A 26764-nucleotide genomic window follows, 5' to 3' on the forward strand; every position below is an offset into this window, starting at 1 on the left:
TCCAGGGTCACTGTTCCCCGTGTCCCTGGAAGGGCTGTAAAAGTGCACATTCCGGGGTGAAGAGCGGCCGCCTGTCCTTGGTCTGTGGATTCTTACCCTAATTGCTGTGAAGGGGCCCTGGAGGCATGAGGACAAGAAGAAACCTTTATTTCCCCACCTGTTATTCTCCACGGCCTGTCCTCAGGTCTGGACAGGGTTCAGGCAGCAGCACCCAGGAAGGGGGACCCGCCCATGTGGCAGCTTTCCTCCTGGGGGGGTCTGAGCTCCACGGGCAGCGGAAGTGCCTCTCGTAGGGCAAGAAGGCCTCAGGAGGAGTGAGTTCACTCCCGGGTGGTGGTCAACCCTGAGATTAGGTCTGGGGGGCCCTGGGCCTCGTGTTGACGAGAGGCGTGGAGGGCAGTTAGCTCTCCAGGGTGAACTGTGGCGGACCCTGTTCAGCCTGAGCCCCTGGCCCACATAGGTGCTTTAACCCAGGATGCTGGTGGAAACAAGCGTGCCGTCCAGGCATGCTCTGCAGGGAGAAGGGCGTGGCGGGACTCTTATCTGGAGTCAGGCAGTGCTCTCGGCTCCTTGCTCAGGTCTTGTGTTCTTCCTGGGCACGCGCGTCCCTTCTGAGGCTGGCAGGCAGGCTGAGGACGCAGGGTCTCCCAGGGGAGTGGCTGGGGCAGGCGGCTGGCAGGTACGGAGGCAGGGGCAGCAGTCTGGACCGTGGGGAGGTGTTCCCACACTTTCCTTCTTCTAGAGACTTTAACTGTTTGGCCTGGTCACTTCTGTAGCCTGTTCCTCAGACCCCAGTGTGGGCATGGGGCTGTTCTGGTTCTTGCTCTCTTGGGGGTGTCCAGCCTCTGATGTTGGGTGAGGAGGCAAAGTCCCTGGCAGGATGCTGAGGACGTGGTCAAGGCAGCACCAGGCTTTTCCCACCTCCGGCCATTAGCCTGTTCTCGGGCTGGACCAGGATGGGTATGATCTTGGGGTCATGCTCTCGCCAGCCCCAGGAAGGGGGTGCAGCTGGAGCAGCTTCTGGGCACCCTCAGGTTGCTCTGCCCTGGTGGCAGCGAAGCACCAGGTCCATATCTAAGGAAGAGACCGAGGCTCTCACGTGGGGGTCACCCCTGTGTCCACTGGGGGCATCTCCAGGGGGCAGGGGCGTGGGCAGTGCTCAAGAGCCGGTGTCTGGCCTCGTCTTCACTGGCCAGCTTCCTGGGACCCCAGACAGGCCCCCTGGGGATTCCCCAGGTCACAAAGACCCCTTTCCCGAGGCCCCCTTTCCCCAGGCCCGGGGAAGCGGCCCTGGGCAGGGAGGGCTCCGGGTCAGGGGCTGGGCTCCTCTGGCAGCTGGGCGGCGAACAAGGCCAGGGTGTGGTGCAGGAACTGGTACTGCTCAGCCGTCTGGATCATGCCGCCCCTGCGGGGAGAAGCACACAGGCCCTGAGCTGAGGCGGGCGGGGCTGGCCCGACCCGCCCGAAGGCCTGTGGGCACCCCCTCCCAGGGGCGTCCTCTCTGTGGCAGGCCGGGACTCCCCCCACTGCCCCCACCTTCCCCCCCGGGGGAGGGCTGTCTGACCAGCAGGGATGTTCCTGAGCCCCAAGGTTTCGTCTCCCCAATAATCTTAGAAGCAGTGACTCCCCAGACCTCGTGTTCCCAATGCTTTCCCACTGGTGAGCTCATTCCTTACAGCAGCTCTCCGGGGAGGGGGCCGCTGCTGGGTAAAGAAGTGGGGACCCAGGAGACACAGAGACAGCTTAGGGGGGTGTACCCTGTTCTCTGTCTACACCAGTGAGCTTCTGCGGTTGCCTGTGGCTGTCTTGTTTCTAGAGCCAACCATCCACTCTCTCCCCACCTTCCCCACCCTGAAGAAGGATATTTGGAAAAACGGAAACAAAAAACAAACAAGACTGAAAGCTCAGGTGAATCCTATTTAACTCTAGGAGTGTCCTGTTTAACTCTAGCCCCCCCCCCCCAGCTAAATTTTAGGTGGAGATTCTGGCCTGGGTGTAAGGTGCTAAGCTCCTGAAGCCCAAGGGGCCCGTTTTTCTCCCATAGGAAATGCCCAGAGCCTAAGTGCCCACCTGTCCAGTCGCAGCTGGCACACGATGCCCAGGACGTCCACCTCCCCTTGGGCCTTCAGCTGTTGGCAGCCGATGCGGGTGGCGATGAAGCAGCCGGTCCGGCCGATCCCTGCGCTGGGTCCAGGGGTCCAGGGCAGGGCGGGGCGGTCACGGGGGCAGGTGGGCGGGGAGGGCAGCGGCCACGCCTCGGATGCGCCAGCGTCCTTCTCTGACGGCGCCGCTCGCCCATTGCCTGCCCGTCCTGCCCCCAGTCCTCTCCCCCAGCTCTGCCCTGCCTTCTTCCCTTCTTCAGGAAGTCTCCCCTCCCACGTGAACCCCTGACCCCCAGCGTCGCCGGCTGCACCCGTGGCGGGTCCACAGCCCCCTGCCTGCGCTTGCGGCCGCGTGAGTTGCTGAGGACGGGCCTCCCGAATGCTGCGCCTCTTTCGAGTCTGTCCCTGCCTCACCCTTCCGTTTGCCCGCCTCTTAGCCCGAGGCCCCGGGCCTCTTCCGTGGCACACCTGGGTCTCTAGGCCTGTCCTGGGAGGCCCCTCATCCGCACGCCCTCTCTTACCCTGCAGACTCTCAGCCCGCCCCCGCGTCCCGGGCCCGCGCCCTGACTGCCCCCCGCCTCCCGTCAGGCCTTGGGAGCTGCAGCTCCATCCACCGGGGTGCTCCCTGCTGCTCCTTCACTTGGCTCATTCATCTCCCAAGTCTTAGCTTGGCCTAGAGGTCCTTCCTCCCAGAAGACCTTTTCTGGCCAAAGTCTCGTGGGGGCGACTTGGTTCTGTGCCCCCCAACACCCCCTGTCACATTTCATCATGCTGCATCCTGTTTTATCTGTCTTTCCCACCAGACCGTAAAAGTGGGCAGTAACCAAATGGTCTTGTTCACACTGTCTCCTTAGCATTGAACACTGTGCCTGGCAATGACAGGCTTTGAGTGAACATTTGTGGAATGAATAAACGTGCGCCCTGGCAGCAGGGAGCGGGTTTGTCTCCTCCTCCCGTGGAGCGGAAGCTGCCTCTCTGGACTATGCCTGGGTGCCCGGCCCACACGTCTGTGTTCCGCACTTGCTGGATGAGCTGGAGATCCCTGTGTGAGTGAGGCCCGGGCCGGCCCGCCCTGATCCAATCAGAGCCCCTCCGAGGGGCCCCGTGGGGAGAAAGGGTTTCCCTGGGGGTGCATACCTGCAGTGGACCACGATGGGCCCAGAGCTGGCAGCGGTCTCTGGGCTGTCCTCCACCTCAGCCACCAGACGCAGCAGGGGCCCCGCCGATTCTGGGGTCTGGTGGTCAGGCCAGGCCGAGAAGAGGATGTGCTTCAGGGCCCGGCGCTGCTCCTGGTGCTGGGCGGGGGCGGGGCGTGAGAAGGGGGCACGGGACGGGGTGACCCCGAGCGGAAGACCGGCCTCCTCCTGCTTGGGCTCCCTCCTCAGACACCCCCGGGAGAGCGCAGAGACCCGCGCTCAGGTCCTGGCTCTGCCTCCCACCAGCACAGGCCTGGTGGGCGTGTCCCTTAGCCTCAAGTTCTTTGCCTTGAACACAGGGCTGTGATGCTCGGAGGCCAGAGAGCTGCTTAGGAGAGCGGAAGGCGCCTCCGGTGACAGGGCCTTAGGCGCGTTCACGTGCCGTTAAGCCTCTCATCAAACTGCCGGACTCCCTCCAGCAGTGACTCCAGGGCCTGCCCCACTCCCCACGGGTATGGTTGGCACCCCCCTGCTGGCCTGGAGGGGCCCCAGGATGGCACCCGCGTCCCTCTTCCGGGCCCACGCAGCTCCACAGACGTGGGTTCAGGCAGGTCTCCCTGAGCAAACCGGAGACTCCCAGGGAACCTCCAGAGAGGGGCGGCCCAGCCACCCGTGGCCCCAGGTACCTGGATGGTGAGTGTCCGCACGGTGTATTCTGGGCGCTCCCGCACGTCCTGGACGCGGATGCGGAAGGGCCCGTACGTCTCCTCCTCTGTGGGCCAGTAGTGGACGCACTTCTGGGCGGGGGGAGCTGGGAGTCAGGGGCTGGGGTCTGTCGGCTGGAACAGGGCTCCCCGAGGCGTCTCCCTGCCCCCCTGGGGAGCTTGACACCTGCAGATGAAGTGCCCGCCTCCCCCTGCCCCCGGCTTCTGGCTGGGGTGGCCTCCGTGGCCTGTGACTCAGGGGCTGACAGGTGTCTTCAGCCCCCGGGGCCCTGCCTGGAGCCGCCCCCACCTCCTTGCCCTCTCGGAGCTGCGTGAGCATGACGATGAGGGGTGCCTCCTCCTGCCACACCATCTCCCAGAAGTCCGACACCGTGTTGGGCATGGGGCCCTGGGTGGCGATGTAGGCCTTGTCCTGCCCGCCGTAGCCCTGCAGGCGGGGAGGCGGGCGGTGAGCATGGGGCCCGGGGCAGCCCGAGCTGCAGGGGCCAGCTCAGGCTGCGGCCCGACACGCGCGTCAGGGACGCACACACCGGGAGCCCCGCGCTGGCCGGGATGGGCTCTGGGCGCGGAGCTCAGCCGGGTCCCAGCTCTTGCTCTGCTGAGGCAGACCAGGTCTCGTGCCCGCCCAGCCGCTGCGGTGCAGGTCTGGACAGAGCGTGCTGCGTTCGGTCCTTCGGGGCCTCCTTGAATGGTCCCTTCTACTAGCACCAAAGGCGGGCAAAACCATTGCCCTTTGACACGCTACTTTGTGGAGTTAGCAGCAAGGTGTAGCACACCCCTGCCAGCCCTCTTTCTCCCCTTCAGAATCCTCCTGCTCCTCAGGGGATGGGGGATCCAGACCGTTCACTGGCCCATGCCTCACCCCGGGGCCCTCAGTTCAGTTCACCTCTGACTTTTTGCAACCCCATGGACTGCAGCACGCCAGGCCTCCCTGTCCGTCACCAACTCCCGGAGTTTACTCAAACCCATGTCCATCGAGTCGGTCATACCACCCAACCACCTCACCCTCTGTCGTCCCCTTCTCTTCCCGCCTTCAGTCTTTCCCAGCATCAGGGTCTTTCCAAAAGAGTCAAGTTTTCCGCACCAGGTGGCTGATGCGGGCTGTTCACGTCCACTCCTGCCGGTGTCCCACCCACTCGGAGCCGCTAGAGGGCTCACGTCTGCGCCTGCCGCCTCCCACCCTGCTGGCCGGAGGCTGGGCACTGGGGACAAGGCTAGGCGTGGAGTCCACCTGGCCTCCTGGCCTCCGGTTCCTTAATTCCTTGACTTAAGCCGCCTCCAAGAAGGAGGGGCTGCCTGGAGCAGCAGAGGCAGAGGGGAGGGAAGGGGCCAGGTGCCTCACTGGGCGGCAGACCTGGGAGTCTTGGGCTAGGGTGGCCAGGGCCGCTCTCCGCGGAGAGGCTGGCAGGTGTGGGGGGCCAGGGGCAGAGGAGGCCGGGTCTTCCTTTCAGCACCGGACGTCTGCTCTGTGCATCCTGGTGTCCTGTTCCGGCAGCTCATGGGGTTGGAGCCAGGACACCAGGTGCCCGGCTGTGCTGGGAGGTGTCCTGGGGGGTCTCTGGACATATCACCCCTTTCCCCGCCAGCAGCTCACCCGGATGTAGTTGGCATTGATGTAATTCCCATCCTCCTGGCTCTGTGCCCGGCCCAGGCAGACTCGGCTCTGGGGGTCTAGGAAGTGAAAACCAGCAGAGGTCAAAGGGCGAGCAGGAGAGCAGCGGCATGCAGGGGTGGTGAGGGGGCAGCCTGTGCCGGCCCAGGCGCCGTGACGAGCAGGCGGCCGCGGCGTTCCTGGGCAGCAGAGGCCCAGGCCAGGGCGGCCCGGGGAGGCCCCGGGCGGTGCCGGCAGGACAGACAGGCGGAGGTCAGAGAGGTGCGGAGAGGGGTCGTGGCAATAAAAATGGAAAGAGAAAGACGGTGGAGGAAGTTTCTCCTGAGAAACCCCACTGGAACTCAGGCTTCATCCCACGCCCGCCCAACCCTGCGAGTCAGCCTCTAAGGGGGCCTTTCTCCAGCTCCAGGCCAGGCCCGATGAAGAAGCTGGCTCCCAGGGGCCAGCTGGTCTGGGCAGAGGGCACCTCGGGGCCCAGAGCAGGCTGCCCCCGCCCCTTCCGTGGGCACTAGCAGGCTGGCAGAAGGCTGCAGCCTCCACACTGGGGGCTGCTGGGGGCGGCGGGTCAGATAAGGCTGCTCTGTGCGGAGCGGGGCGGGGACAGCCTTCCGGGCCTCGTGGTCAGCAGGCCCCGCGCGTGCCTCCGAACACAGGAGGTGCTGACCCGGGTCTGTCAGCCCCGTGAACCCTGCCTGCCGCCTCCTCACCCCTCCGTCTGAGATCCTCAGCGCCTCTTGGGAGCCGTCCGTATGGGGCTCGTCCCCTGCAGACGGGGCTGGCCGTTCCCCAGGCGGGAGGAACAGGAGGAAGGGGGTCGGTGCCTGACACTGTGACCTCAGGCACGCTACATGAGTTCTCTGTAACTCGGTTTCCTCATTTGTAAAATGGGGGTTAGAATGCCACACACCGACTACCCAGGGCCACGCTGAGCAGTGCTGGCCCGCAGTGAGGGCCTAGTCTCAGACTGGCGTGGTTCCTGACCCCTTCCCTGGCCAGGGCCAGGCGGGGGCATCCCTCTGTCAAAATATGAGGCCCCATGCAGGGCAGCCCCCTCCTAGCTGAGGCTGTCTCACCCCCTGAACGCCGCCACCCCAGCCCCACCGCAGTCCTTACTTGGCAAGATGGTCTTATATCGGTCCTTGGAGGCATGACCAGGAATATCCAGGTCTTCAGGGCTGACGAAGTTTGAGGGGATCCTCTGGCGGGGGCGGGGGAGGAGGTGTGTGAGCAGTGGCCCCCTTTGTAGCCTCCCTCCCCCCGCTTCCCTGGTGGAGGGGCCTCGTTCCCGGCATCAGGAGGCGGGTCTGGATGGGGTGCAGGGCAGAGGGTGGAGCCTTCTCCTTCCTGGAGCCCCTGGGGTTCTGTCTCCCAAGGACCCACGGGGACAGGCCTGCCAGCTGCTCCCAATCCAGAAGGGCAGTGACTCGGGGGGCCCTCGTTCTCACCAGAAATTCCTCTTCCAGCTGCGTGGGGCTGGGCGGGCGGTGCTGCAGGGCCTGCCGGCTGAGGGGGCGCCCGGCCGTGCGCAGGAAGTGCAGCGTGACCTCCTGGGGCGTGCGCACGGAGCAGATGGGCTCCACGGCCCCCAGGGACCGCACGTCCAGCATCAGGGCCACGTTGGAGCCGCGCCTGCAGCAGAGACAGCACGGTTGGCCTCCACAGTCACGGCTGTCCCAGCACCGCTGACGGCGAGCTCCTGTCTCTTCTCGACCCTGAGGCCCAGGCCCCCAGCACCCCTGCCCCTCGTCGGCCAGTGAGGAGGCTCTGAACCCAGCAGCTGCCTCCAGCTGCCCCCACTTCCCATTCCTGGCTGGGCCCCTAAAGCTCAGATCCACATCCAGGCCTGGAGGCTCCGGGCCCCTCGAGGGGTGCTCAACCCAGCCTGGGACTTGGGGCGCAGGCGCAAGGCTGACACAGATATGCAAATGAGCAGTCTGGTTTCCTTTGCCTGGGGAGGCGTGGGGGTCCCACCGGAGGGGCGGCCGAGGGCAGGTCGGCCGAGCGGGGCCCTCCTCGGAGGGTCTCACCTCTCCTGCAGCCGCACGTGCTTCCTGGCTGGGGCCTGGTCTGGCGGAGGCTGGGTCATGGCTGCCCCCGAAGGCGACTATGACGGTGAAGGGGAGGCCGGGGCGGTGCTCTGGAGCGGCCCCGGGCCTGGACCATGCTGGGGGCGGCGCCCCCGGAGCTCACGCGGCCATGCGACTTGGCCTCTGGGCCGTCGGGCGGTCTTCTGCCCTCGGGCACCTCGGGTCTCCTTGCTGTCTTCCGCTGTTCCCCAGGAAGTGGTGGTGTGGCTCTGTGGGAAGGCCAGGATCTCTGCAGGGGCGTGGGGTGGCAGCCGCCTGGGGTTAGCGGGAGGGTGAGATAAAGGGTCACGACGGGGGCCGAGATGGGATGGGATCCGGAGGAATCCGGAGGGGCAGGGTCCAGGGGGCGTGCGGCCATTCTGGGTGGAGGGTGGGCTCACGCCCCTGGGTCTGCAGGGGCCTCCTCTGGACAAGAAGGTGAACCTGCGTTGTGCTTGGGGCAGCCGGCCCTTCCACCCAAGGTCCCCCGGGCTCTGGGGTCTCCGGCCCGGGAGGGTGCTGCCTTCCTGCCGCCCATCCCCCGCCTGCCGCAGTAACCGTCACAGGAAGTGGCCTCACCGAGCCCGCGAGCGCAGGGCCTGGGGAGGCGACAGCTGGGGGCACAAGCCAGGCGCAGAGGTGGCGGGGTGCCTTGCCAAGGGCACAGCCCGCCTCCAGGCCAGGGCCCGGCTCAGAGCTGAGCTGGGGTGGTGGGGTTGCCGCACCCGCGGGGTCCGGGCGGGCAGGGGCGGCTGCAGCAGGACGCCTGTCCGCCCTCCCCGGCCCGCCGCGCCTTGCCTGCCTTCGGGGCCATCAGCGCCCCTGCCCACCCAGCGCGTGACCCCCACGCCCTCCCGCTCGCCCTCCCGGGGACCCCCTCCCGGCCCTCCGTGTCTGCCGACCTGGGGCCTCGGGGCTCCTCCCCGCCCCTCAGGTACTTACAAGGCGGCCGTGTCCCCAGGCGCCTCTTGCCAGCTGTCTGTCTGTCTGTCAGTCTGTCTCTGAGGGCTGGGGAGGCCTCAGGAAGCCCGCTTCCTCCCTCCGCCCCTCCTTACTGCCACCCACGCACACCCAGCTGCCTGTTGCCACCAGCAGGGCCGGCGGCCTCCCGCCTCTGACCCCGGGGCCCGGCCTGTCCACACCTTGGCCACAGCCCGGCCCTGCGCATGGGAATGGCCGGCCCTGACCACCGCCTCTCCTGCAGGGCTTCTCCTCCAGGCCCTGGCCGCCTCTTGTCTCTGCCTGCCTGCTGGGCACAGCGGAGCCGACCCCCACCCCAGGCTGCCCCCCAGAAGCCCTTGCCCCTTCCAGCTGCGGGAATCCCACCAGGAACAGGGAGAAGTAGGCGCACACGGAGGTGGGGGAAGGGGGCGGGAGTCTCTCTCCACGAAGGGAAAGGCTCAGGCCAGGCCACAAGGGTGAACCCCAGGCTGCCAGCTCCGAGATGCCTTGGGTCTGAGCCAGGTCAGCCACTCTAGGGGTGGGCAGTAGAGACACCCCGTAGCAGGGTCTGGGGGCTTCCCCCACCCCCAGCCCCACAGGCCTCCTCCCAGAACCCTGACATCTACTCAGGGACCCACGGAGGGTGGCCAGCCTCTGGCTCTCACACAAGGCGACCCCCATGTCTGCTTTGCTGCTACGCCACCTGGAGCCTGGGCCCTGGGTAGGGGAGACCCCAAGTCCAAGACCCCACTGGCCTGCCCCTGGCTCACCCGGTGGGCCTCCTGTTGGCTCCCTGCTGGGCTCCTGTCACCTCGAAACATCCCCTCCGGGCGCCCACAATCCCATCCTCACCCCGCCACCCACTTCCCTGATTCAGCCATCAGAAGGTGACAGCAAAATGCGCTGTGTACGACAGGCCGGGGGTGGCATGCAGGAGGGGTGGGGGGCTGCCTGCAGGCAGGGCAGGGTGGCCGCCTGGCGCTCGGGAGGCCCGAGCGGGGGAGCCCAGGTGGAGGGGACAGGGCAGGAGCCTGGGGACCCCTGGCAGACCGGGGGGCGTGGCCTCTAGCTCAGCTGGCCCAAAACCCACCCGTATTTCCATGAGTGGGTAGTGGGGGGCCTGGGAAAGGAAAGGGGGAGTTGGAAAGAAGGCCACCCTCTCTGGGGCAAGCTGCTGATTCTTATCACGAACAGGAAGCTAGGATACCGCAGGAGTGGGGGAGGAGGCTGGGGTGGGTGCCCCGCACTGCACCGCCAGTGCCCCCAGGCCCCTAAGGTCTGAGCCTGCAGGCTGTGAGCACCCCTCCCCTCAGGGTTGGAGGAGCTAGAGACTGTGCTCTTGGCTGGAGAGCTGGGGGCCCAGAGGGGCAGAAAGTGGGTGGGGCGGGGTGGGTAATGGTTGGGCACCAGGTAAGACCCCAAGGACAGCTCAGTTCCCTTTCGCTATATTTGGGGGTGACACTCACCTTCCCTCCTGCTCACCCTGCACCCCTTTCAACTTAAGAGATGCCTGGACATCACTGGAGGTGTAGACGCAGCTGGAGGTGCCGGGCGCCAGCAGAAGCCTCAGCGAGGACAGGGCCTCAGAGAGGACAGGCCCCCAGCCTGGCCTGGGCCCCGTCCAGGGTGGATGCTGCCCCATCCGGGCTGTGGGGTGCAGACGAAGGCCTGGAGGCCATGGAGGGACTCCCATCCTGAGCCTACCCCCGCCCCAGCGTGGACCCCCATGGCTCTCAGGCTGCTCACTCCACCTGCCAATGTGCGTCAGAGCTGGGTGCGGGGCGCAGGAGACCAGGAGGGCCTGCTGGGGGTCCCTGCTCCTCCCTGCTTCTCAGGAGCCCTCTCCCTAGGGGCCGAGGAGCGCCCCTCCCGCATCAGTCAGAGGGCAGATCCCGCAGCGCTGGGAGCCGTCTGCCGGAGAAGTGGCTCCCGGAGGGCCAGGGGTGCCGGGGCTGAGGTCTCCGAGCTGCATCTCAGCAGAGCCCCCCACCCTCCAGTCGCTCCCCAGATCCAGGGCTGGGAGCCCCAGGGTCAGGAGCCCCTCAGAGGGGCAGGAGTATTGGGAATTCCCAATACAAGCCCTGTTCCTGCAGCACCTGCCTGTCCTGGGGTCAAAGGCCATGCCCTGACAGAGCCCTTGAGGCAGAGTCTCAGGACTGGCCCGCTGTGGGGCCCTGCTGCTCCAGCCCGCCTTGTCCTCTTTGCTCCTCTCGGAGGAGAAGCCCTGATCCCAGGTCCCCCACACACCCCCAGATCCCGGGCCAGCCCAGCGGGCTTCGTGTCCCTGGCTGTGTGGGGGAGACAGAGATACAGAGAGCTGGAGAGGTCCCGGGGTGTGGGAGGCTGGGCCATCCGGAGCCTCCGGCCCTTCTCCTCCTGGAGACTATCTCCCGGGGCGTGGGGGTGCTCAAGGCCAGGCTGCTGCAGTGGGCGTGGGGGGGAGGGCCCGGAAGACGGACGCCGGGCTGCAGCAGGGGAAACTACCGTTGGCACTCGGGAGCCAGGGAGCCAGCACGCCCAGACTGCCCACCACCCGCCTCTGCGTCGGCCCGCTCTCCCCAGAAGGAACAGTAAGTCAGGCTCCAGGAGGACCCCTGGGGTTCCAGGTGGAGGATGTGGGTTTGTCTGTGGGAGTGGCTGCCGGGAAAAGACAGAGCCCTTGGGGTACTTTCTGCTGAACGGAGACGCTGGGCTGGGAGGCTGCTTCCTACGTCTGAGTCTTCCTTACCTTCTCGAGCGTTCCCACCCCCTCCACCCCCGTCCTGGCCAAGGCTGCCCGCCCCTGCTGGCTGGGGGCTGACAGGTGTGCCCCTACCTCCCCCAGGCCCCATCCATAGGACTAGACGTGGGGTCTGTGCTGTCCCCAACAGGCCCCCTTTTGTGGGGACTATTGGGCACAGTCTGAGACCCCACCCCTTACCTAAAACCCAGTCCTGTGTACCTTTTCTACTTCGATTCTGAATTAGGCTGTTTCCATCCCACTGCTCCAGGCTCTGCCGGGCCAGGTAAGCGCGGTGCCCCAGGTGAGGGGGGCAGGGAGGGTGAAGTGTTTCCCCCTCGTGGCCAGACTGGGACCTCCCCCCTTTCACATCAGTTTCCCTGGTTGTTCCCCCACCTCCTCTTTTGAAAGAATGCATGTGCGCACACATGCACACACACACACACACACACACACACACACACATGTGTGAGCAGCCTGGAAAATCTGATGGGGCTGCAGTGCTGAGTTTCCAGAGGCTGGTGGGCGGCTCTGAGGTTTGGGGCTGGCCGAGTGGGGTGAGAGAAGGGTCCGCAGAAGACAGCTCCTTGCCCAGTGTCTCTGTACCTGCCTGTGTGCTACGCGTCCCCCTCCTGACTTCCAGCTCGGGGACCAGGGCCTATCCTTTCCTCCATCTCCCTCCCCACCTTTCCCCATGTCAGCCGCCTTGGGCTGGGGGCTCCAGGGAGCGCTTCCAGGTGAGTCCTTGGCTGCAGGCTGCAGGAACCCCTAGGCCTCAGCAGCACCTGCGTCCACAAGGGGGTGGCAGGGGGTGGGGGTGTGTGTGGGGAGGGTCTAGATGGAGCAGGCAGGGGTTGGAAGCAAGCACACGTCCAGGGCGTCAGGGGTCAGGAGCCGAGGCTGGAGGCCCAGGTTCACCCTGGGGCAGGGGCTCGCTCTTCCCTCAGTAGACATTGCTTCCTCACCGGGGGTGCAAGGACAAGAAGCAGGAGGGCTGTCCTGGGTCCACCACCCCTGCAACAAAGGCCTTTAGAACGTGCTCCTCTGTGTCCAGAAGGGGACACACTCACAGCTGCCTGTCCACCCAGCACCCAGCTCCCAGCACCACGATGTCACCAGGACCCTCCCGGTAGGAACACGGATGCCCTGTCCTCCTCTCCCCAGGGCAAGGTATCGGGAGTCAGCTGTCTCTGCCCACCCCGGGGCGTTGCTTCTCCAGGTCTGAGTCTCTTCCTGCCTGGAAAGCCAGCTGCTGAAGAGCGTGCAGGTAGGGCCAGAGTGGGAGGCAAGTGTGTCTGCAGCCAGGGGTCGAGACCCCCCTCCCCCCTCCTGGAGCCCTGCTGGGAACAGGGTCTGGGGTGGAAAGGCAGCCAAGCTCTCCAGGGAGCCGGGAGCTGAGCGGGGGGATGCAGAACAGCCCCTCCCGCTGCCTCCTAGCTCTGATGAGGCCCCCAGCCCTGTTCGCGGCGCTCCTCTGGCTCCCAGGCTTCTTGGCCAAGGTGAGGCGGGCCCCGGGGCCATGGCCGGCGGGGGCAGGGGGTCCTGCTCTCTGTGGTGTCCAGGCCTCCTGCTGTGCTGAGGGCCCCAGCTGATCTGCTCCCAGTTGGGCAGAAGCAGCTCCTCCCCAGTCCCACAGGACACAGGGCAGCTGCCCCGGTTGGGGCCTCCGTGCCTCGGTGTCCTGCCTGCTGCCCTTAGGCCATGCCTGGGGTGGGGGACGGACAAGCGGACAGCCTTTTCTCTGCCCCTGACTGCAGCCAGAGCCTCTGCCCCTCTCCCCCACCCTCCTACCCCCTTCCTCAGGAAGATGAGTGCCAGCCCCCGGAAGAGGGTCCCATAGGGGCCAGTGGAGGTAGGTGGTGGAGGAGGGGCGGACAGGGCCGTCTCTCCCCCGGGCCGCCTCTGTCCTGGCCCTTCCTGCCCCCGCCTCCTTTAGGGCACAGGGCACTGGGCGCCCTGACGACCCCTGCTCCCCAGGACCGCCCCTGAGGGTGACGGTCAGCAGCCGGGGCAGGTCCGCCAGCCTCACGCTGAGCTGGGCCGCCCCTGGGCCGGGCGGGCCCGGCCGCACCCTCCGCCTCAGCCGGCTGAACCCCCGCGGCTCCCCTGAACGGCAGCTGCTCCAGGCCCACACCAACACGTCCAGCTTCGAGTTCCGGGACCTGGTGCCAGGAAGTCGCTACCAGCTGGAGGTGACGGCCGTGCGCCCCTGCGGGCAGAACGCCAGCCTCGGCCTCACTGTGCTCACAGGTGCGCGGCCTGCGGACGGGGGCGTGGCCTGTGGGCCGAGGTGTGGTCTGCGGGCAGGGGCGGGGAGCCTGCGGGCGGGGTCTGTGGACGGGGCGGGGCCTGCGGGGCAGGGACGGGAGGCCTGCAGGCGGGGCCTGTTGGCGGGGGCGTGGCCAAGCAGGATGGTGGCCCTGGAGGGTTGGTGAGGTCTCTGGGGACCACGCTGGTACAGGGACCTGTCGAGGAGTACTAGAAGCAGAGATGCTGCCCGGCCCTGAACCTAGCACCCCTCTCTGCCTCGCCGCAGCCCCGTCCACTGTCCAGGACCTGCAGCTCCACGGCTCCGAGAGCCCGTCCAGCCTGCGGGCCTCATGGGGCTCTGCCCCCGGGGGGCAGGATGGCTACCAGCTTGTCCTCTGCCACCTGGAGTCCCAGACAGTGGTTCACAACGTCTCCACGTCTGCCGGCACCCTGACCTACAATTTTAGCCACCTCCTACCAGGCAGTGAGTACGTCTTGGAGGTTACCACCTGGGCTGCCCACCTCCAAGCGAAGACCAGTGCCCGCCAGTGGACAGGTAGGGCCCGCGCCTGGCAAGACCCCGCGTGACAGCCGGCTGGGGGTAGGGGTGGTCCAGAGCCCTGAGCCAGTGTGACGGGGCTCCTGGCTCCTGTGCGGGGTTGGTGCCGGGTCCCTGGCCGGGCCCCTTCTCCAGTCCGCTCTGTCCCGCCTGCCCTCCTCTAGCTCCTGTACCTCCAGGGCAGCTGGCGCTGCGTGCCCTGGGCACCAGGGCCCTGCGGGCCTCCTGGGGCAGCGCTGGGGGGGCCGCCTGGCTGCACCTCCTGCTCACAGACCTCCTCAGTGGCTCCAACCGGACGGCGGGCGTCACAAGAGGTGTCTCCAGCCACACCTTCCCGTGCCTCTCTCCCGGAACCCCCTACACGCTGACACTCAGCGCTGTCGCCGGCCCCCGTTGGGCAGCGGGGCCCAGTGCCACCGAGTGGACCCGTGAGTGCTGGGGGTTTGCTGGCCACTGCAGAGGTCCCTCAGCCAAGCAGGCTGATCCGGCCATGCGGGGAGCGTCCAGAGTCCTGCAGGGAAGGGGTGAGGCCCAAGAGTGCCCGCCTGCTGGCTGGTGGTAAAAGCCCCCACCCCGAAGGTGACAATGATGACAATTGCCGTGTGCCGGCCCCATGCCAGGCACTTCTGTGTGGCATGTCATTTAACCCCCGTAAGTTGTGCTGTCCCCCGTGACGGTGGGGAGACCAAGGTTCAGAGACAGGGACCAGTCCTGAGGCTCAGGAGTGTTCGGGCTGGGCTGAGCCCCGGGACCCAATGCCCCTCTGCTCAAGGACGTGCCTTCTCACTCTGGGGAAGGTGGAGGAACCAGGCGGCTGGGTCTGAACCTGTTGCTGCCACTGCCTGGCTGTGGGTCTCCAGACAGAGTGCTTGCTGTCTCTGTGCTTCGGCCTCTGCCCCTCGAAGGGGACCGCAGCGGCCGTGCTGCAAGGACGTGCCAGGCCTGGCCCTGGGAGTGCTCTTGTGTTTCCGCGTCCTTGGCTGGGTCGCAGGACTCACCCAGCAGGTGGCCTGTCCAGGGTGCACAGGAAGGAGCTGGCCGGCTGCAAGGACTTTCTGCATGTGTCTCCCTCCCCCGCAGGTCCCTCCACGGCCCTGGACCTGCGGCTCACTCCCCAGACCCCAGGGCTTGGGGCCAGCTGGAAGGCGGGCCCCGGGGCCTGGGAGGGCTACCTGCTCAGGCTGAGCGGGCCTATGGAAAAGACCCTAAGTTTGGGCCCTGGGGCCCTCAACGTCACGTTCCCAGGGCCCCTGCCATCCGGACACTACACTCTGGAGCTGAGAGTTCTGGCGGGGCCCTATGAGGCCGGGGCCCAGGCCACTGCCTGGCTGGGTGGTGAGTCTGGGCCGGTGGCGAACGGGTTGGGGTCCTGCCCAGGGGTGCCTACCTTGAGAGGGGTGGACCCTCACCCTCCAGGGCCCACACCCCTCCAGATGCTGCAGCCCAGCACCCGCAGGGCAGCGGTACCGAGCTGCCCCTGGATGGGCCAGAGGCCAGCAAGGAGCCTGGGAGCCGGACACTGCCCCACTCTGAGGGGGCCCCCTGCCTCCTCAGAAATGTCTCAGGGCCACCTGGTGCCACCCAGGTCACACTCCACGGGCCCGGGGCCCGCTCCCAGGTGGACGCTGTCTCTGCTCTGGGCACTGCCACCTCAAGCCCCACAGGCCACGCAGGTGAGTGCGGGCCACCGCGTCCCCTGGAACTGGGGCTGGGGCTTTGCCGCGGGTGGAGAGGGGCTGTCACAGGCCCACACACCACACGCGCCCCCTCACCGCCCTCTCCTCTGCCAGGGCCCCCCACGCCACAGCCGCTGGAGGTGGCCAGCAGGGACAGCCCCTCCGCCTTGACCGTTGGCTGGGCCCCGGCACCGGGGCCACGGGGAGGCTACAGGGTCAGCTGGCACCAGGAGGGCGGCCAGGGCTCGCCGGGCGGGCTTGTCGACTTGGGCCCGGACAACGCCAGCCTGACACTGCGGGGTCTCGTGCCCGGCTCCTGCTACGCCGTGTCTGTGTGGACTCGGGTGGGGAACCTTAGCGCCAGCATCCAAAGGGCTCGCGCCTGCACACGTGAGTTCCCGGCTGCAGCCTCTGGGAGGCCAGCCCTGGGCAGTGGGGTGGGTACCAACATCCTTCACACGCCTCCCTCTGTGTGCCTGACTCAGAGGCCATGTGTCTATTCAGAGTAGGGCATTTCATGAACCTGTTTGCAAGCATTCCCCACCTCATACCATTGGGTCAGTCATCCACCCATCCAGTCATCCACCCATCCTTCCAACCATCCATCCATCCTTCCAACCAACCATCCATCCACCCATCCTTCCAACCATCCATCCATCCATCCTTCCAACTATCCATCCATCCTTCCAACCATTCATCCATCCATCCTTCCAACCATCCATTCATCCTTCCAACAAATATTTAAAGAATGCCTTCCATGTTTAGGTATGGGGTTACATGCCAAAGCTAAAAATTATGAAGAAGATAGTGTAGAAAGGCAGACAGACAAGTAAACAGATGGTCGATGTGTCTATTAAAGTGGTTTATGTTGGTGGTTATATCATAGGGTGAGTGTGGATGCACAGTGTGTTCAAACCGCGTGAGTCTCTGTCTTCACGGGTTAAGATCGAGGACTACGAGGAACGTTCTGTGGTTCTGGCTAATCTTTCAGGGCTCATAGAAGGGTCACCTTAGGGGGTCAAGGAAGGTTTCCCCGAGGAAGGGAGTGGGCCAAGGAGCACGTGGGTCTGAGTAAGGTGGTCAGAGAGGGGCCTTAGTGAGGGGGAGTGTGTCCCCAGGCCCAGAGGTGGGGAAGAGAGAGAGGGAAGGAGCTCGCAGGGAGACCCAGTCCTGGTGTGAGCCTGGGGGGGTGGGGGCTGGTGCTGGGGGCGGGGCAGGCAGAACAGAGTCACCCTCGGAGCTGAGGCCTGGGAAGCGGGGAGGGGAGCAGGCATGGGGCAGGGCCTGAGCTAGCCAAGACGTTTTCCTGGGAAGCAAGGGGGCGGTTGAGTCCAGGGCTGACCGTGTTGGAGACCAGCCTGAGCGTGCGGCTGGGGGCCGGGCGGGGGGGCTCGAATCCGCCTCTTGCTCATTCTGCAGTCCCTGCGCCGCCTGCCAACCTGAGCCTGGGCCTGGCTGCCCGGACCCCTGTCCTGAGGGCCGTCTGGAGCCCCCCCGCGGGGGGCAGGGACGGCTTCCTCCTGCGGCTTTACTGCCTGCGGCCTCCAGCTCTGGAGAGCCAGGAGACCCTGGGCCCCGAGGCACAGACCTTCTCCTGGGCCCGGCTGGCTCCGGGCACTGAGTTCCTGGTGTGGCTGGCCACCCTGCGGGGTCCCGACCAGAGCAGCAGCGCCAACGCCACGGGCTGGACGCGTGAGTGCCCCGCCCGCCCCGCTGACCACCCTTGCTGGGTGTCCCGGGGACTGGCCCCTGAGCCCCATGGTCAGTGAGCAGGCCGCTGGGTTGACGACAGCTGCTCCCCTGCCCTGGGGCACCAGGGTACCCCTTGCCGGCTGGGAGCCCCTGGGTGCGCTAATCCCCTCTGGGCCAGGACCCCCCAGTGACTTCTTTTGGCCTTAATCCCCTCTTTCGAGGCTGCATCTCCGAACACAGCCACGTTCTGAGGCCCTGAGGGTCAGGGGGTGAACGTGAATTTGGGGGGACACAGTTGAGGTCCTATACCTCCTTTCTCCACCCCCCCACCCCACACTCTCCCTGCAGGCCCCCTCGCCCCTGCCCTGGTGAACGTGACCAGTGAAGGCGCCACCCAGCTCCGGGCGTCCTGGGTCCACGCGCCGGGGGGCCGGGACGGCTACCGGGTGACACTCTACCAGGCGGGCGTCCCGGTGCACTCCAGCCCCGTGGGGGCCCAGGTGGACGGCGCCAGCTTCTCGGCTCTGACTCCGGGCACTGAGTACGAGGTGGAGGTGGTCACGCAGGCCGGGCCCCTCCGTGCAGTGGCGGCCAGTGCCGCCGGCTGGACCTGTGAGTGGGCGTGGGGACGGGGAGGGGCGGGGCGATGGGAGGGGCCTCCCGGAGCCCCTCCCTCGGGGCGCCCCGCCCCCAGCCCCTCGTCCGCCTGCGGCCCAGGGCCCCGCGTGGGGTCAGACGTTGCCCGCTCTCCTCCCACAGCCCCAGTGGTGCCTGCGGAGCTGCTGGTGTCCATGCAGGCGGGCAGCGCCGTGGTCAGCCTGGCCTGGGCCAGCGGCCCCCTGGGGCGCGGAGCCTGCCACGCGCAGCTCGCGGGGGCCGGGCTCCTGTCCCGGGAGCAGCCCCTGGCCCTGGGCCAAGCCCGCCTGGTCCTGAGAGACCTCACGCCTGGCCGCAACCTCTCCTTGGCCGTGCGGTGCCGGGCGGGGCCCCGCCAGGCCTCCACGCACCCTGTGCCGCTGCCCGTGGGTACGCTGGCGTCTGCTGGGCGCGGGGCGCCCCGAGCGCTAAGCCGTCCCGCCCCGCCCCTTCTCGTGTGTGGGGGGGAGCCCTGCCCTTCCGCCCTGGGCCTCCCCTCGATCTCCAGATGGGTGCGGGGCGGGGGGTCTGGAGGAGCGCTCGTTTCTCCCTGCGGCCGCTGTTCCTTTCTGGGGTAAAAGTGCCCAGTGCCGCTGAGCCTCTGCGCTTGCGCACTGACCCCCACTCGATACGGAACTCCGGAACCCACAGAGCCTGACCCGGTGGAGGACGTGCAGTGCCAGCCCGAAGCCACGCGCCTGGCCCTGGTCTGGACGGTGCCCGCGGGGGACGTGGACACCTGTCTGGTGGTGGCGGAGCAGCTGGCGGCGGCAGGGGCCGCCCAGCTCGTCTTCCGGGCCAACACCTCCGGGGGCGCCCTCCTCCTGGCGCGCCTGGCGCCTGCCGCGTCCTACCGCCTCAGCCTCTCGGTGCTGGGCAGGAACGGCCTGTGGAGCCGGGTGGTCAGCCTGGTGTGCGCCACCACGCCCGAGGGTAGGCGCCTCTGGCCCCCTCCCCCTGGGCCCACCCCCCAGCCCCCGCCTCAGCCCTGCCCCCGACGCCACTACCCCACGGGGCTCATGGCCGTGCGCCCGGCCCAGCCCCGGCACTGCCCTCCCTCAAGGGCGGCTCTGCTCTCAGCGCCTCACTCCCCCTCTGCTCCCAGCCTGGCACCCCCCGGAGCTGGCCGCAGCCCCCCTGCTGGAGCCCGAGACGGGGATGGGCGTGCTGATTGCCCAGGGCATGTTCGGCGAGGAGGACGGGCAGATCCAGTGGTACGGGGTCATCGCCACCACCAATATGTCGCGTGAGTCCCGGCCATGCGGTGGGGGCCCCTGGCTGCCGCCTGGCAGGGGTGGTGAGGGGCCAGGCGCTGACACGGGCAGAATGGATGTCAGGGTTGGGGGGCGGGGTGGGTCCCAGCACAGGAAGGGGGTGGGGCATTCTGGAGCATGGAACTGGCACATCCAGCAACGCGGGGCATCCTGGGTCCCACCACCTTCTGCTCCTCTCCCAGTGGCCCAGCCTCCCCGCGAAGCCGTCAGCCGCACATGGTACGACCATTACTACGGCGGCCGCGACGCCTACCTGGCTGTACTGCTCTCCAACCCCTTCTACCCCGGGCCCTGGGCCGCGCCCACATCCTGGCCGGTGCCCGTGGGCACGGACGACTGCGGCCGGACCCGCGACATATGTAACGGGCGGCTCAGGCCGGGCTCCCGGTATCGGTGAGGGCCGCAGCTGAGGGAGGGGGAGACTCCGGGTTTCGTTGGGGCCGTTCATGCCTTATGCCAACCAAGCCTGCGCTGACTCAGGGGAGGCGTGGGGCTTCCTGGCAGGCAGGGCACACCCGGAGCGCCCCGGTCCCTGGCTCCTTCCGGGGGGGGCAGGGGTGGGCTCCTTTACACTTCGCTGCGGGAGGCAGTGGGCGCTCTGCAGGTTCAGGTGACGGGACTGGAAGGCTCCGTAGGTGGGGGGCTCCTGCTGCCTGGGACTCAGCCTTTTGGGAGGGGCGCAGCCCCTCTGCCTGGCCCCCCACCACAGGAGGTCCTGCTCCTCTGCCCCAGGTTCAGTGTCGTGGCCTTTTCCAGGCACAGCCCTGACACCCTTATCGCCGTCTCAGCCTTTTCAGGTAGGCAGGCGCCCGGCGGGGCTCCCAGTGGGTCCTGGGTGGGGGTCTGCTGCTGAGCCTTGTCCCACCCACTGGCCGGGACCCGTCCCACATGGCAGTGCTGGGAGCCCCCGGGCTGGGAGGAAGATGGTCCGGGCGGGCTGGGCAGGCTTGGGGGTGGTGGGCGGACAGACATGGAGGAAAGGGTCTCCCCTCCTGCCTCTACCCTGTGAGATCACAAGGCAGTGCTGAAGCAGTAGAGACGTGAGGAAGCCGTGAGTGAGAGACACTGGGGACTCAGCCTGCCTAGCAGCTGTGTGAAAAAGAGGAAAACAAACAAATTAATCTCGGCAACATTTTCTTTAAACTGAGATACTGAAAATCTATCAATGTGATTAATTTTTGAAATAATGAGATAGTTTGCATTTATTTTTTTTTATCAGTAAAGCTCTGCAATCCTGCCTGCATTTCACACTTGTAGCAAATCTGAAGTCAGCCACTCTGTTTCAAATGCTCTGCAGCCCAGGGCTGTGAGGCGACCTCCCCCGCCCTCCTCTCCGGAGGGGGTTCAGGGTGGGCGGGGCCACCCAGTGCGTCAGGGGCTGGGGGGAGGGGGCCCCCTCACTTGGAGCTGGGGGGACTGTGCTCGGTTCCCATTCGGGGCGCCCCCACCCCCCCCCACCCCCCAGCCTCCACAGCGTCCATCTGGCGTCTGGTGCTTCCTTCCGAGGGGGTCTGTCTCTGTGCGCTCCCCCGAGGGCCGCAGGTCAGCTCCAGGTCCCCAGCTCACCCCCACCCGCCATCCACAGAGCCCCGGACCAGCCCTTCCTGGGCGGTGCCCCTTCCGGTGGCAGCGGGCATCGCGGCCGGCGTGCTCGCCCTGGGTGTCTTGCTGGGCCTGCTGTGCTGGAGGCGAGTGAACGGGCAGAGGTGAGTGAGGGGAGGGCCGCCCGCACTGGGGGGGCCCCGGATGGCCTCCCACCACCCCATCACCCCTGCAGGGCAGAGAAGAGCCTGCGCTCCCAGGAGCTGACTGCTTACAACCTGCGGTGAGCACCCGCCCGTGCTGGACTGGGCAGGCGGCCTCAACCTCGACTCCCCCCGGCCCCGGCCAACCCCGTCGTCACCTGGGCCCTGACCAACCGCCTGACGGCTTCAGGCTGGGTCGCTTTCTTCTCCTTCCTCTGGGGCTTGGGCCATAATCTACCCTCGGGTCCCTCCTCTGCCTCCTGACATTGGCCTCACGCTGAGCAGACACCCAGAGCGTCCTCAGGGTCCAGGGCCTGGCCCTCCAAGACTCCTGCCCACCTCCGCGTGTCGTCCTGTCTGCCCCCCTGACCCGCCCCCCCCGCATCCCTGGCTGGAGCCCAGGGCTGTGCGCCCACGCCCACTGGCACCAGGGCAGGACTCCGCACACCAGGCCCTCCGCCTGCCCCCACCCAGGCGGACCCACCGGCCCATCCCCGTGCACAGCTTCCAGCAGAGCTTTGAGGCCAAGAGTGCCCACGCCTACCAGGCCTTTTTTCAGGAGTTTGAGGTGAGGCCTCTGCCCGGCCCAGGCTCTGGGGGACCCCTGTCTGGTGTGGGGGGTGACATAGGTCTGTCCCGGCCCCAATCTCTGCAGGAGCTGAAGGAGGTGGGCAAGGAGCAGCCGAGGCTGGAGGCTGAGCACCCTGCCAACAGCGCGAAGAACCGCTACCCTCACGTGTTGCCCTGTGAGCGCAGTGGCTGGCAGGTGGGGCTGCGGCTGGCCTGGAGCGGCCTGCCTGTGCCCTCTCCCAACACACACCTTACCCTCTGCAGACGACCACTCCCGGGTCAGGCTGGCCCTGCTGGACGGGAAGCCCCACTCTGACTACATCAATGCCAGCTTCATCCCGGTAGGGCTGCCCGCAGGCTGGCTGTGGCGTCCCCTGCGTTTGCAGGGCACGCTGTCCTGCCCTGGCCATCCATGAAGACTGCCAGCTTGTGTGTCTGTGTGTTCCGCGCTGGGCCTGCAGGGGGCGGGGCGGGGCTGCTTGGACTCCGCCCTTCAAAGGAGCAGTTGTGAGTGTGTGTGTGTGTGTGTGTGTGTGTGTGTGTGTGTGTGTGAGAAATGGTGCTCAGAAGAAACGTTTAGTCCACCCAGGACTAGACGTCCAGAAAGGTTTCCTAGAGGAGAGATATCTGGGCTCTTAGCACAGAATCCTGACAAGTGGCGAGATGGGTGGATGTCATCGGAAAGACCCGGAGAAGAGCCGGGGTGGGGGGGCCTGTGGACAGAGCCGGGTGGGGTGTCGGGTGGGGGCAGGAGAGGCAGTGGGGGTGCTGGAGTGGAGTGACCGCCGGGTGGGGCGGGGGCACTGGGTGGGCAGTGGGCCCCTGGGGGACGCAGGTGGTGTGGGCAGGAGGCCTGGGGCGGCTACTTGGGGCCCTTCTGGTCTCGTCATTGTCCCTTCCAGGTAGGGCCGTCTCCGAGCCAGCCTCCTGTTTGGGTTCCTGGCGTGCATGTGTTCACGTGTGTGCACACGTGCCGGCATGCACACGCAGTCCTTACGGAGATCCCACATGGATGCTCAGCTGCCTGCTGGGGGCCCTGTTCACGTCTTCCTGTCCCCCACCCCAGGGCTACACCCACCCGCAGGAGTTCATCGCCACCCAGGGGCCTCTCAAGAAGACACTGGCGGACTTCTGGCGGCTGGTGTGGGAGCAGCAGGTCCACGTCATCGTCATGCTGACCGTGGGCATGGAGAACGGGCGGGTGAGCACGCCGCAGCCCCGGGCGGCCACCAGGTGGCAGGCTCTGCCCGCAGGCCTGGCTGCGGGTCTGGGAGGCGGGCAGGGACAGGGGCCAGGCGCCCAGGCTCCCAGCTGGACTCGCCTGTGCTGTCCCTGATGTTCCTACAGTGGCCCCTGCTGCTCCGGGCCCAGGGCCGGGGGTGGCGGAGACAGGGCAGTCTGCGTCTTTGCTTTGGACACACCTGTGTCCTGCTCCACACGGGGCCCTGGGACAGCACCTCTGAGCCCTTCCGTGGAGCGGCGTGGCCTGGCCAGGTGACCTTGAGTAAGGCCATGCAGTTGGCCCAGGAGCCCGGCTGCTGCCTGGAAGCCCCGGGGCCACCTGAGGTCTGGGGTGGGGGTGCTGGGGCCCGTCCGGGACGCAGCGGCTTCTGGATGAGGAGGGCAGCAGAGATCGAGGGCGGGAGGGTGCGGATGGAGCCGGGGTGGCCGGGCCCGCCCCACCCTGACCCGCGTCCCCCTGCTGCCCCCCCGCCCTAGGTGCTGTGTGAGCACTACTGGCCGGCCGACTCCCGCCCCATCACCCACGGGCCGGTCACCATCCTCCTGCTGGCCGAGCAGCCACAGGACGAGTGGACCACACGGGAATTCCAGCTGCATCACGTGCGTGCCCGCGAGGGGAGCGGGGAGCACTCCTTTGGGAGGGTCAACCCACCCCTGGGTCTCTGGCCTCCTGCCTGCCCGGGAGGCTGGTGGTTTCGGAAGGGCCGGGTGGCAGAGCGGAGACTCAGGGTCATCCGAGGCCGGGAGAGAAAGGACGTCTCTGCCTGTGCTGTGCTTGGCTCAGGCCCCCGAGCCCCATCTGCCTCCTGGGCCGTGACCTCCTGGGGCAGCGGTGCCCCCCTGCCTGGGCACCCCCGGCAGGCAGACTCGCTGGAGGCTGGAGGAGCCAGGGCAGCAACCCCGGGGGACAGGGGCCAGCCTGCCCGCGGGGCCTGGTGGCAGGACAAGGGCTGAGTGAGGACCCCTGCCCCGCCCCCCCCCCAGGCTGCCCAGCAGCGGCAGCGGAGGGTGAAGCAGCTGCAGTTCACCACCTGGCCGGACCACAGTGTCCCCGAGGCCCCCAGCTCCCTGCTGGCCTTTGTGGAGCTGGTCCGGGAGCAGGCGAGGGCCACCGTGGGCGCAGGGCCCCTCCTGGTGCACTGCAGGTGAGGCGGACAGCGGGCCGGGGGCACGGGAGCCCCCTCACCCGGACCCTCTGCCCCTGCCCTGGGCCCTCCGTCCTCCAGGGCCGGCCCTGCAGGTGAGGCAGGCTGTGAGCTGGGGGCACAGGGAGGCCCCTCACAGCCGGTCCTCTGTCCCCGCAGCGCGGGCGTGGGCCGCTCAGGCACCTTTGTGGCCCTGTGGCGGCTGCTGCGGCAGCTGGAGGAGGAGCAGGCGGTGGACGTGTTCCACGCGGTGCACGTGCTGCGCCTACACCGGCCGCTCATGATTCAGACCCCGGTGGGCGCGCGTGCGGGGGCGGGGGCGCGTGCGGGCAGGGGCGCGGGCGGAGGGATGGGCGGAGGGCACAGCTGGGGGCGCGCGAGCAGGGGCGCGCGGGCGGGGACAGGTGGGGCGCCCAGGCGGGCAGGGGCACGGGCGGATGGAGGGCGCGGGCGCGGGCGCGAGCGCGGGCGGCGGCGGGGGCGGGGACCCTTCGAGGAGGTGGGGCCCGTGGCCTGGCCACAGGATTCAGGGGGCAGGGAAGGGCCCCGGGGGAGGGACTAGGGCAGCCACCCTTCTAAGGGGGCGTGTTTCCCTTTGGGCGGGGGTCCACAGGGGTGGGTGGCCCCCACCAGCTCTCACACTTGGCCCCACGGAGGACTCCCGGAGATCCTCCCCTGCGTGGCCCGGCCGCAGGGCTGGTCGGGTCCGGAAGTCTGGAAGCCCTCTGCTGGGCCACAGCCCCTCAGCCAGCGCCCCCGCCCCCCTGCCCCCCCCCCCCCCCCCCCCGCAGAGCCAGTACATCTTCCTGCACAGCTGCCTCCTGAGCAGGGTCCTGGAAGGGCCCCACAGCACCCGCGCTGCCGAGTACGTGCGCCCCGGGGCCTGGTGGGGGGGTGGATGGAGGGGGGGGATGGGGGGTGGAGGGGGGAGAAGGGGGAGGTGGAGGGGGAAGATGGAGGCGGGGGAATGGGGGGAGGATGGGGGTGGGGGGGCAGGGTACCCCTCCCTCCCACCACCAGGCTGCTGACTCCGTCCACACAGGGCTGCAGAGACCCACAGCAGGCACTGGGCAGCCCCAGGCACCTCCCACGCAGCCGGTGCCCCCCGCAGGCCGCAGCCCATCCCCGTGAGGAACTTTGCCCGAGTGTGCGCAGAACAGGCCGCCAATGGCAACGCGGGCTTCCTGGAGGAGCACCAGGTGGCTGGGGGCTGGGCAGGGTGGCGTGGGGTCCCCTCGAGCCAGGGCTTCTGCACCCTGCCTGCCTCACGGCGCCCCCTGCCCCCCAGCTCCTGCTCCGGGCCCTGAAGGACGAGGCAGGCTCTGGGACACCCCCTCCCCGCGGTGAGCAGAATGGTACGGCCTCCAGTGCGTGCAGGCGGGTGCTTGGGCTGAGTGGACCAGGCAGGGGGCATGGGCGGGGGTTGGGCCTCTGGCGGTCTCACCCCTGCCCCCACTCCACAGAGGGCCGTTGTCACGAGTGGTCCCCTTCGGTGGAGAGCGGCCCAGCTGGGGAGATGCTTGAAGCCTGGCTCTTCCCTGTAAGTGCGTGCCCTCTGACCATGTGGGCAGGGCCTGGGGGTTGGGGGTCCTAGAGTTGAGACAGTGGGGACACGCTGTGCCTTGCAGGGCGGGCCCTCTGGCCGTGACCATGTGGTGCTGACCGGCCCTGCAGGGCCAGCTGAACTCTGGGAGCTGGTGTGGGAGCACGGGGCCTGCGTGATGGCCTCCTTGTGCCCACCGGACCCCCAGGAGGAGGTGAGGGGCAGGGCAGAGGGTGGGCCGCCGGGGGCTGGAGTGGGGCACGGAGCGGGCCACGGCGGGGTGGGCTGGCTGGCCGAGCAGCCCAGATGGGTCCGCCACAGGAGTTCTGGCCCACGGAGACGCAGCCTGTTACCACGGACGCGGTGACCGTGCGCTGGGTGGCGGACGGCAGTGCTGCAGGCTGGCCCTGCACCTTCCTTCACGTCACACATGTAAGCTGGGCTGCAGGGTGGGGGGGGCGCTCCGTAGAGCCGCCCGGACCGCCCCCCCCGCCTCGGCAGTGGTGCCAACGTCTCTACCCAGAAGGCGAGCGGGAAGGAGAGACCGGTGCAGCGGCTGCAGTTCCCATGCTGGGAGCCGGGCCAGGCGCTCCCCACCGAGACCCTGCTGCCCTTCCTGGCCGCCGTGGGCTGGTGCTGCTCCCGGGACACCGAGCAGCCAGGCACGCTGCTCAGTCACTGCAGGTGCCGCTGGACGGGGCCCCGGGGAGCGGGCGGAGCACGCACGGCCTCCCGGCTCGGAGCGAGGGCCAGAGGACACAGCCCCCCTCGCTCTGTGCCGACACCCCCTGGGAACCCGTGCCCCTCCGCCTGGGCCCAGGCTGGTGGTGGCTCTCCTGGGCGTCCCTCCCCGGTGCCCTGGCCCAGGCCCCCAGTTGCTCCTCCAACTTGAGGTCAATTGCAGCAAGGGTGCGGCCCAACTGGGCACCTTCCTGGCCCTGGAGCAGCTGCTGCAGCAGGCAGGGACCGAGGGCGCCGTGGACGTCTTCACTGTGGCCTTGCAGCAGTCGCAGGCCTGCGGCCTCATGACCCCAACGCTGGTGAGTGGCCCCGGGGCTCAGCCTCGGGACGGGGGGGGGGGTGGCGGGTGCGGGAGGGGTCCGCCCCGGGCCATCCGGGGCCCCCCCCCC

At 67.8% G+C, this 26764-nt stretch overlaps 2 protein-coding genes across 17 annotated transcripts in view; one reads left to right on the top strand and one right to left on the bottom strand.

Moving 5' to 3' along the window:
- Positions 1 to 130: 130 nt before the first annotated feature.
- On the bottom strand, positions 131 to 8788 carry PTPN7 (protein tyrosine phosphatase non-receptor type 7). 3 transcript variants are annotated; one of them, XM_043485322.1, is made up of 10 exons: positions 8584 to 8788; positions 7603 to 7917; positions 7021 to 7204; positions 6689 to 6773; positions 5558 to 5634; positions 4253 to 4390; positions 3925 to 4035; positions 3240 to 3337; positions 2071 to 2184; positions 131 to 1405 (listed from the first exon to the last, which is right to left on the bottom strand). In XM_043485322.1, the coding sequence occupies exons 2-10, from the start codon at positions 7659 to 7661 to the stop codon at positions 1312 to 1314; spliced, it is 960 nt and encodes a 319-aa protein (XP_043341257.1). In that variant the 5' UTR covers positions 7662 to 7917; positions 8584 to 8788; the 3' UTR covers positions 131 to 1311. The 3 variants fall into 3 exon arrangements, with proteins under 3 accessions (XP_043341257.1, XP_043341256.1, XP_043341255.1); XM_043485321.1 differs by having other exon boundaries at positions 3240 to 3397; positions 7603 to 7871; positions 8584 to 8764; XM_043485320.1 differs by having other exon boundaries at positions 3240 to 3397; positions 8584 to 8764.
- Positions 8789 to 10002: 1214 nt separating this feature from the next.
- The window catches only part of LOC122452399 (receptor-type tyrosine-protein phosphatase V-like), a 17146-nt gene continuing 384 nt past the window's right edge, over positions 10003 to 26764 (top strand). The window contains exons 1-35 of one of the 14 annotated variants that reach the window (XM_043485968.1): positions 10008 to 11153; positions 11550 to 11588; positions 12467 to 12569; positions 12740 to 12801; positions 13106 to 13154; positions 13280 to 13552; positions 13839 to 14108; positions 14276 to 14539; positions 15192 to 15446; positions 15545 to 15784; positions 15902 to 16177; positions 17207 to 17479; positions 17828 to 18091; positions 18239 to 18505; positions 18767 to 19048; positions 19221 to 19361; positions 19572 to 19782; positions 20122 to 20186; positions 20975 to 21095; positions 21167 to 21214; positions 21609 to 21702; positions 21790 to 21880; positions 21969 to 22045; positions 22771 to 22905; positions 23424 to 23546; positions 23931 to 24091; positions 24251 to 24386; positions 24883 to 24956; positions 25134 to 25290; positions 25380 to 25434; positions 25555 to 25631; positions 25720 to 25848; positions 25956 to 26066; positions 26136 to 26318; positions 26539 to 26674. In XM_043485968.1, coding sequence (XP_043341903.1) covers positions 12745 to 12801; positions 13106 to 13154; positions 13280 to 13552; positions 13839 to 14108; positions 14276 to 14539; positions 15192 to 15446; positions 15545 to 15784; positions 15902 to 16177; positions 17207 to 17479; positions 17828 to 18091; positions 18239 to 18505; positions 18767 to 19048; positions 19221 to 19361; positions 19572 to 19782; positions 20122 to 20186; positions 20975 to 21095; positions 21167 to 21214; positions 21609 to 21702; positions 21790 to 21880; positions 21969 to 22045; positions 22771 to 22905; positions 23424 to 23546; positions 23931 to 24091; positions 24251 to 24386; positions 24883 to 24956; positions 25134 to 25290; positions 25380 to 25434; positions 25555 to 25631; positions 25720 to 25848; positions 25956 to 26066; positions 26136 to 26318; positions 26539 to 26674 — 5095 coding nt within the window. In that variant the 5' untranslated portion in view covers positions 10008 to 11153; positions 11550 to 11588; positions 12467 to 12569; positions 12740 to 12744. The other 13 variants (XM_043485969.1, XM_043485967.1, XM_043485966.1 and 10 more) reach the window with 13 other exon arrangements.

Source organism: Cervus canadensis, chromosome 13 (assembly GCF_019320065.1).
Source record: "Cervus canadensis isolate Bull #8, Minnesota chromosome 13, ASM1932006v1, whole genome shotgun sequence".
Taxonomy (NCBI): domain Eukaryota; kingdom Metazoa; phylum Chordata; class Mammalia; order Artiodactyla; family Cervidae; genus Cervus; species Cervus canadensis.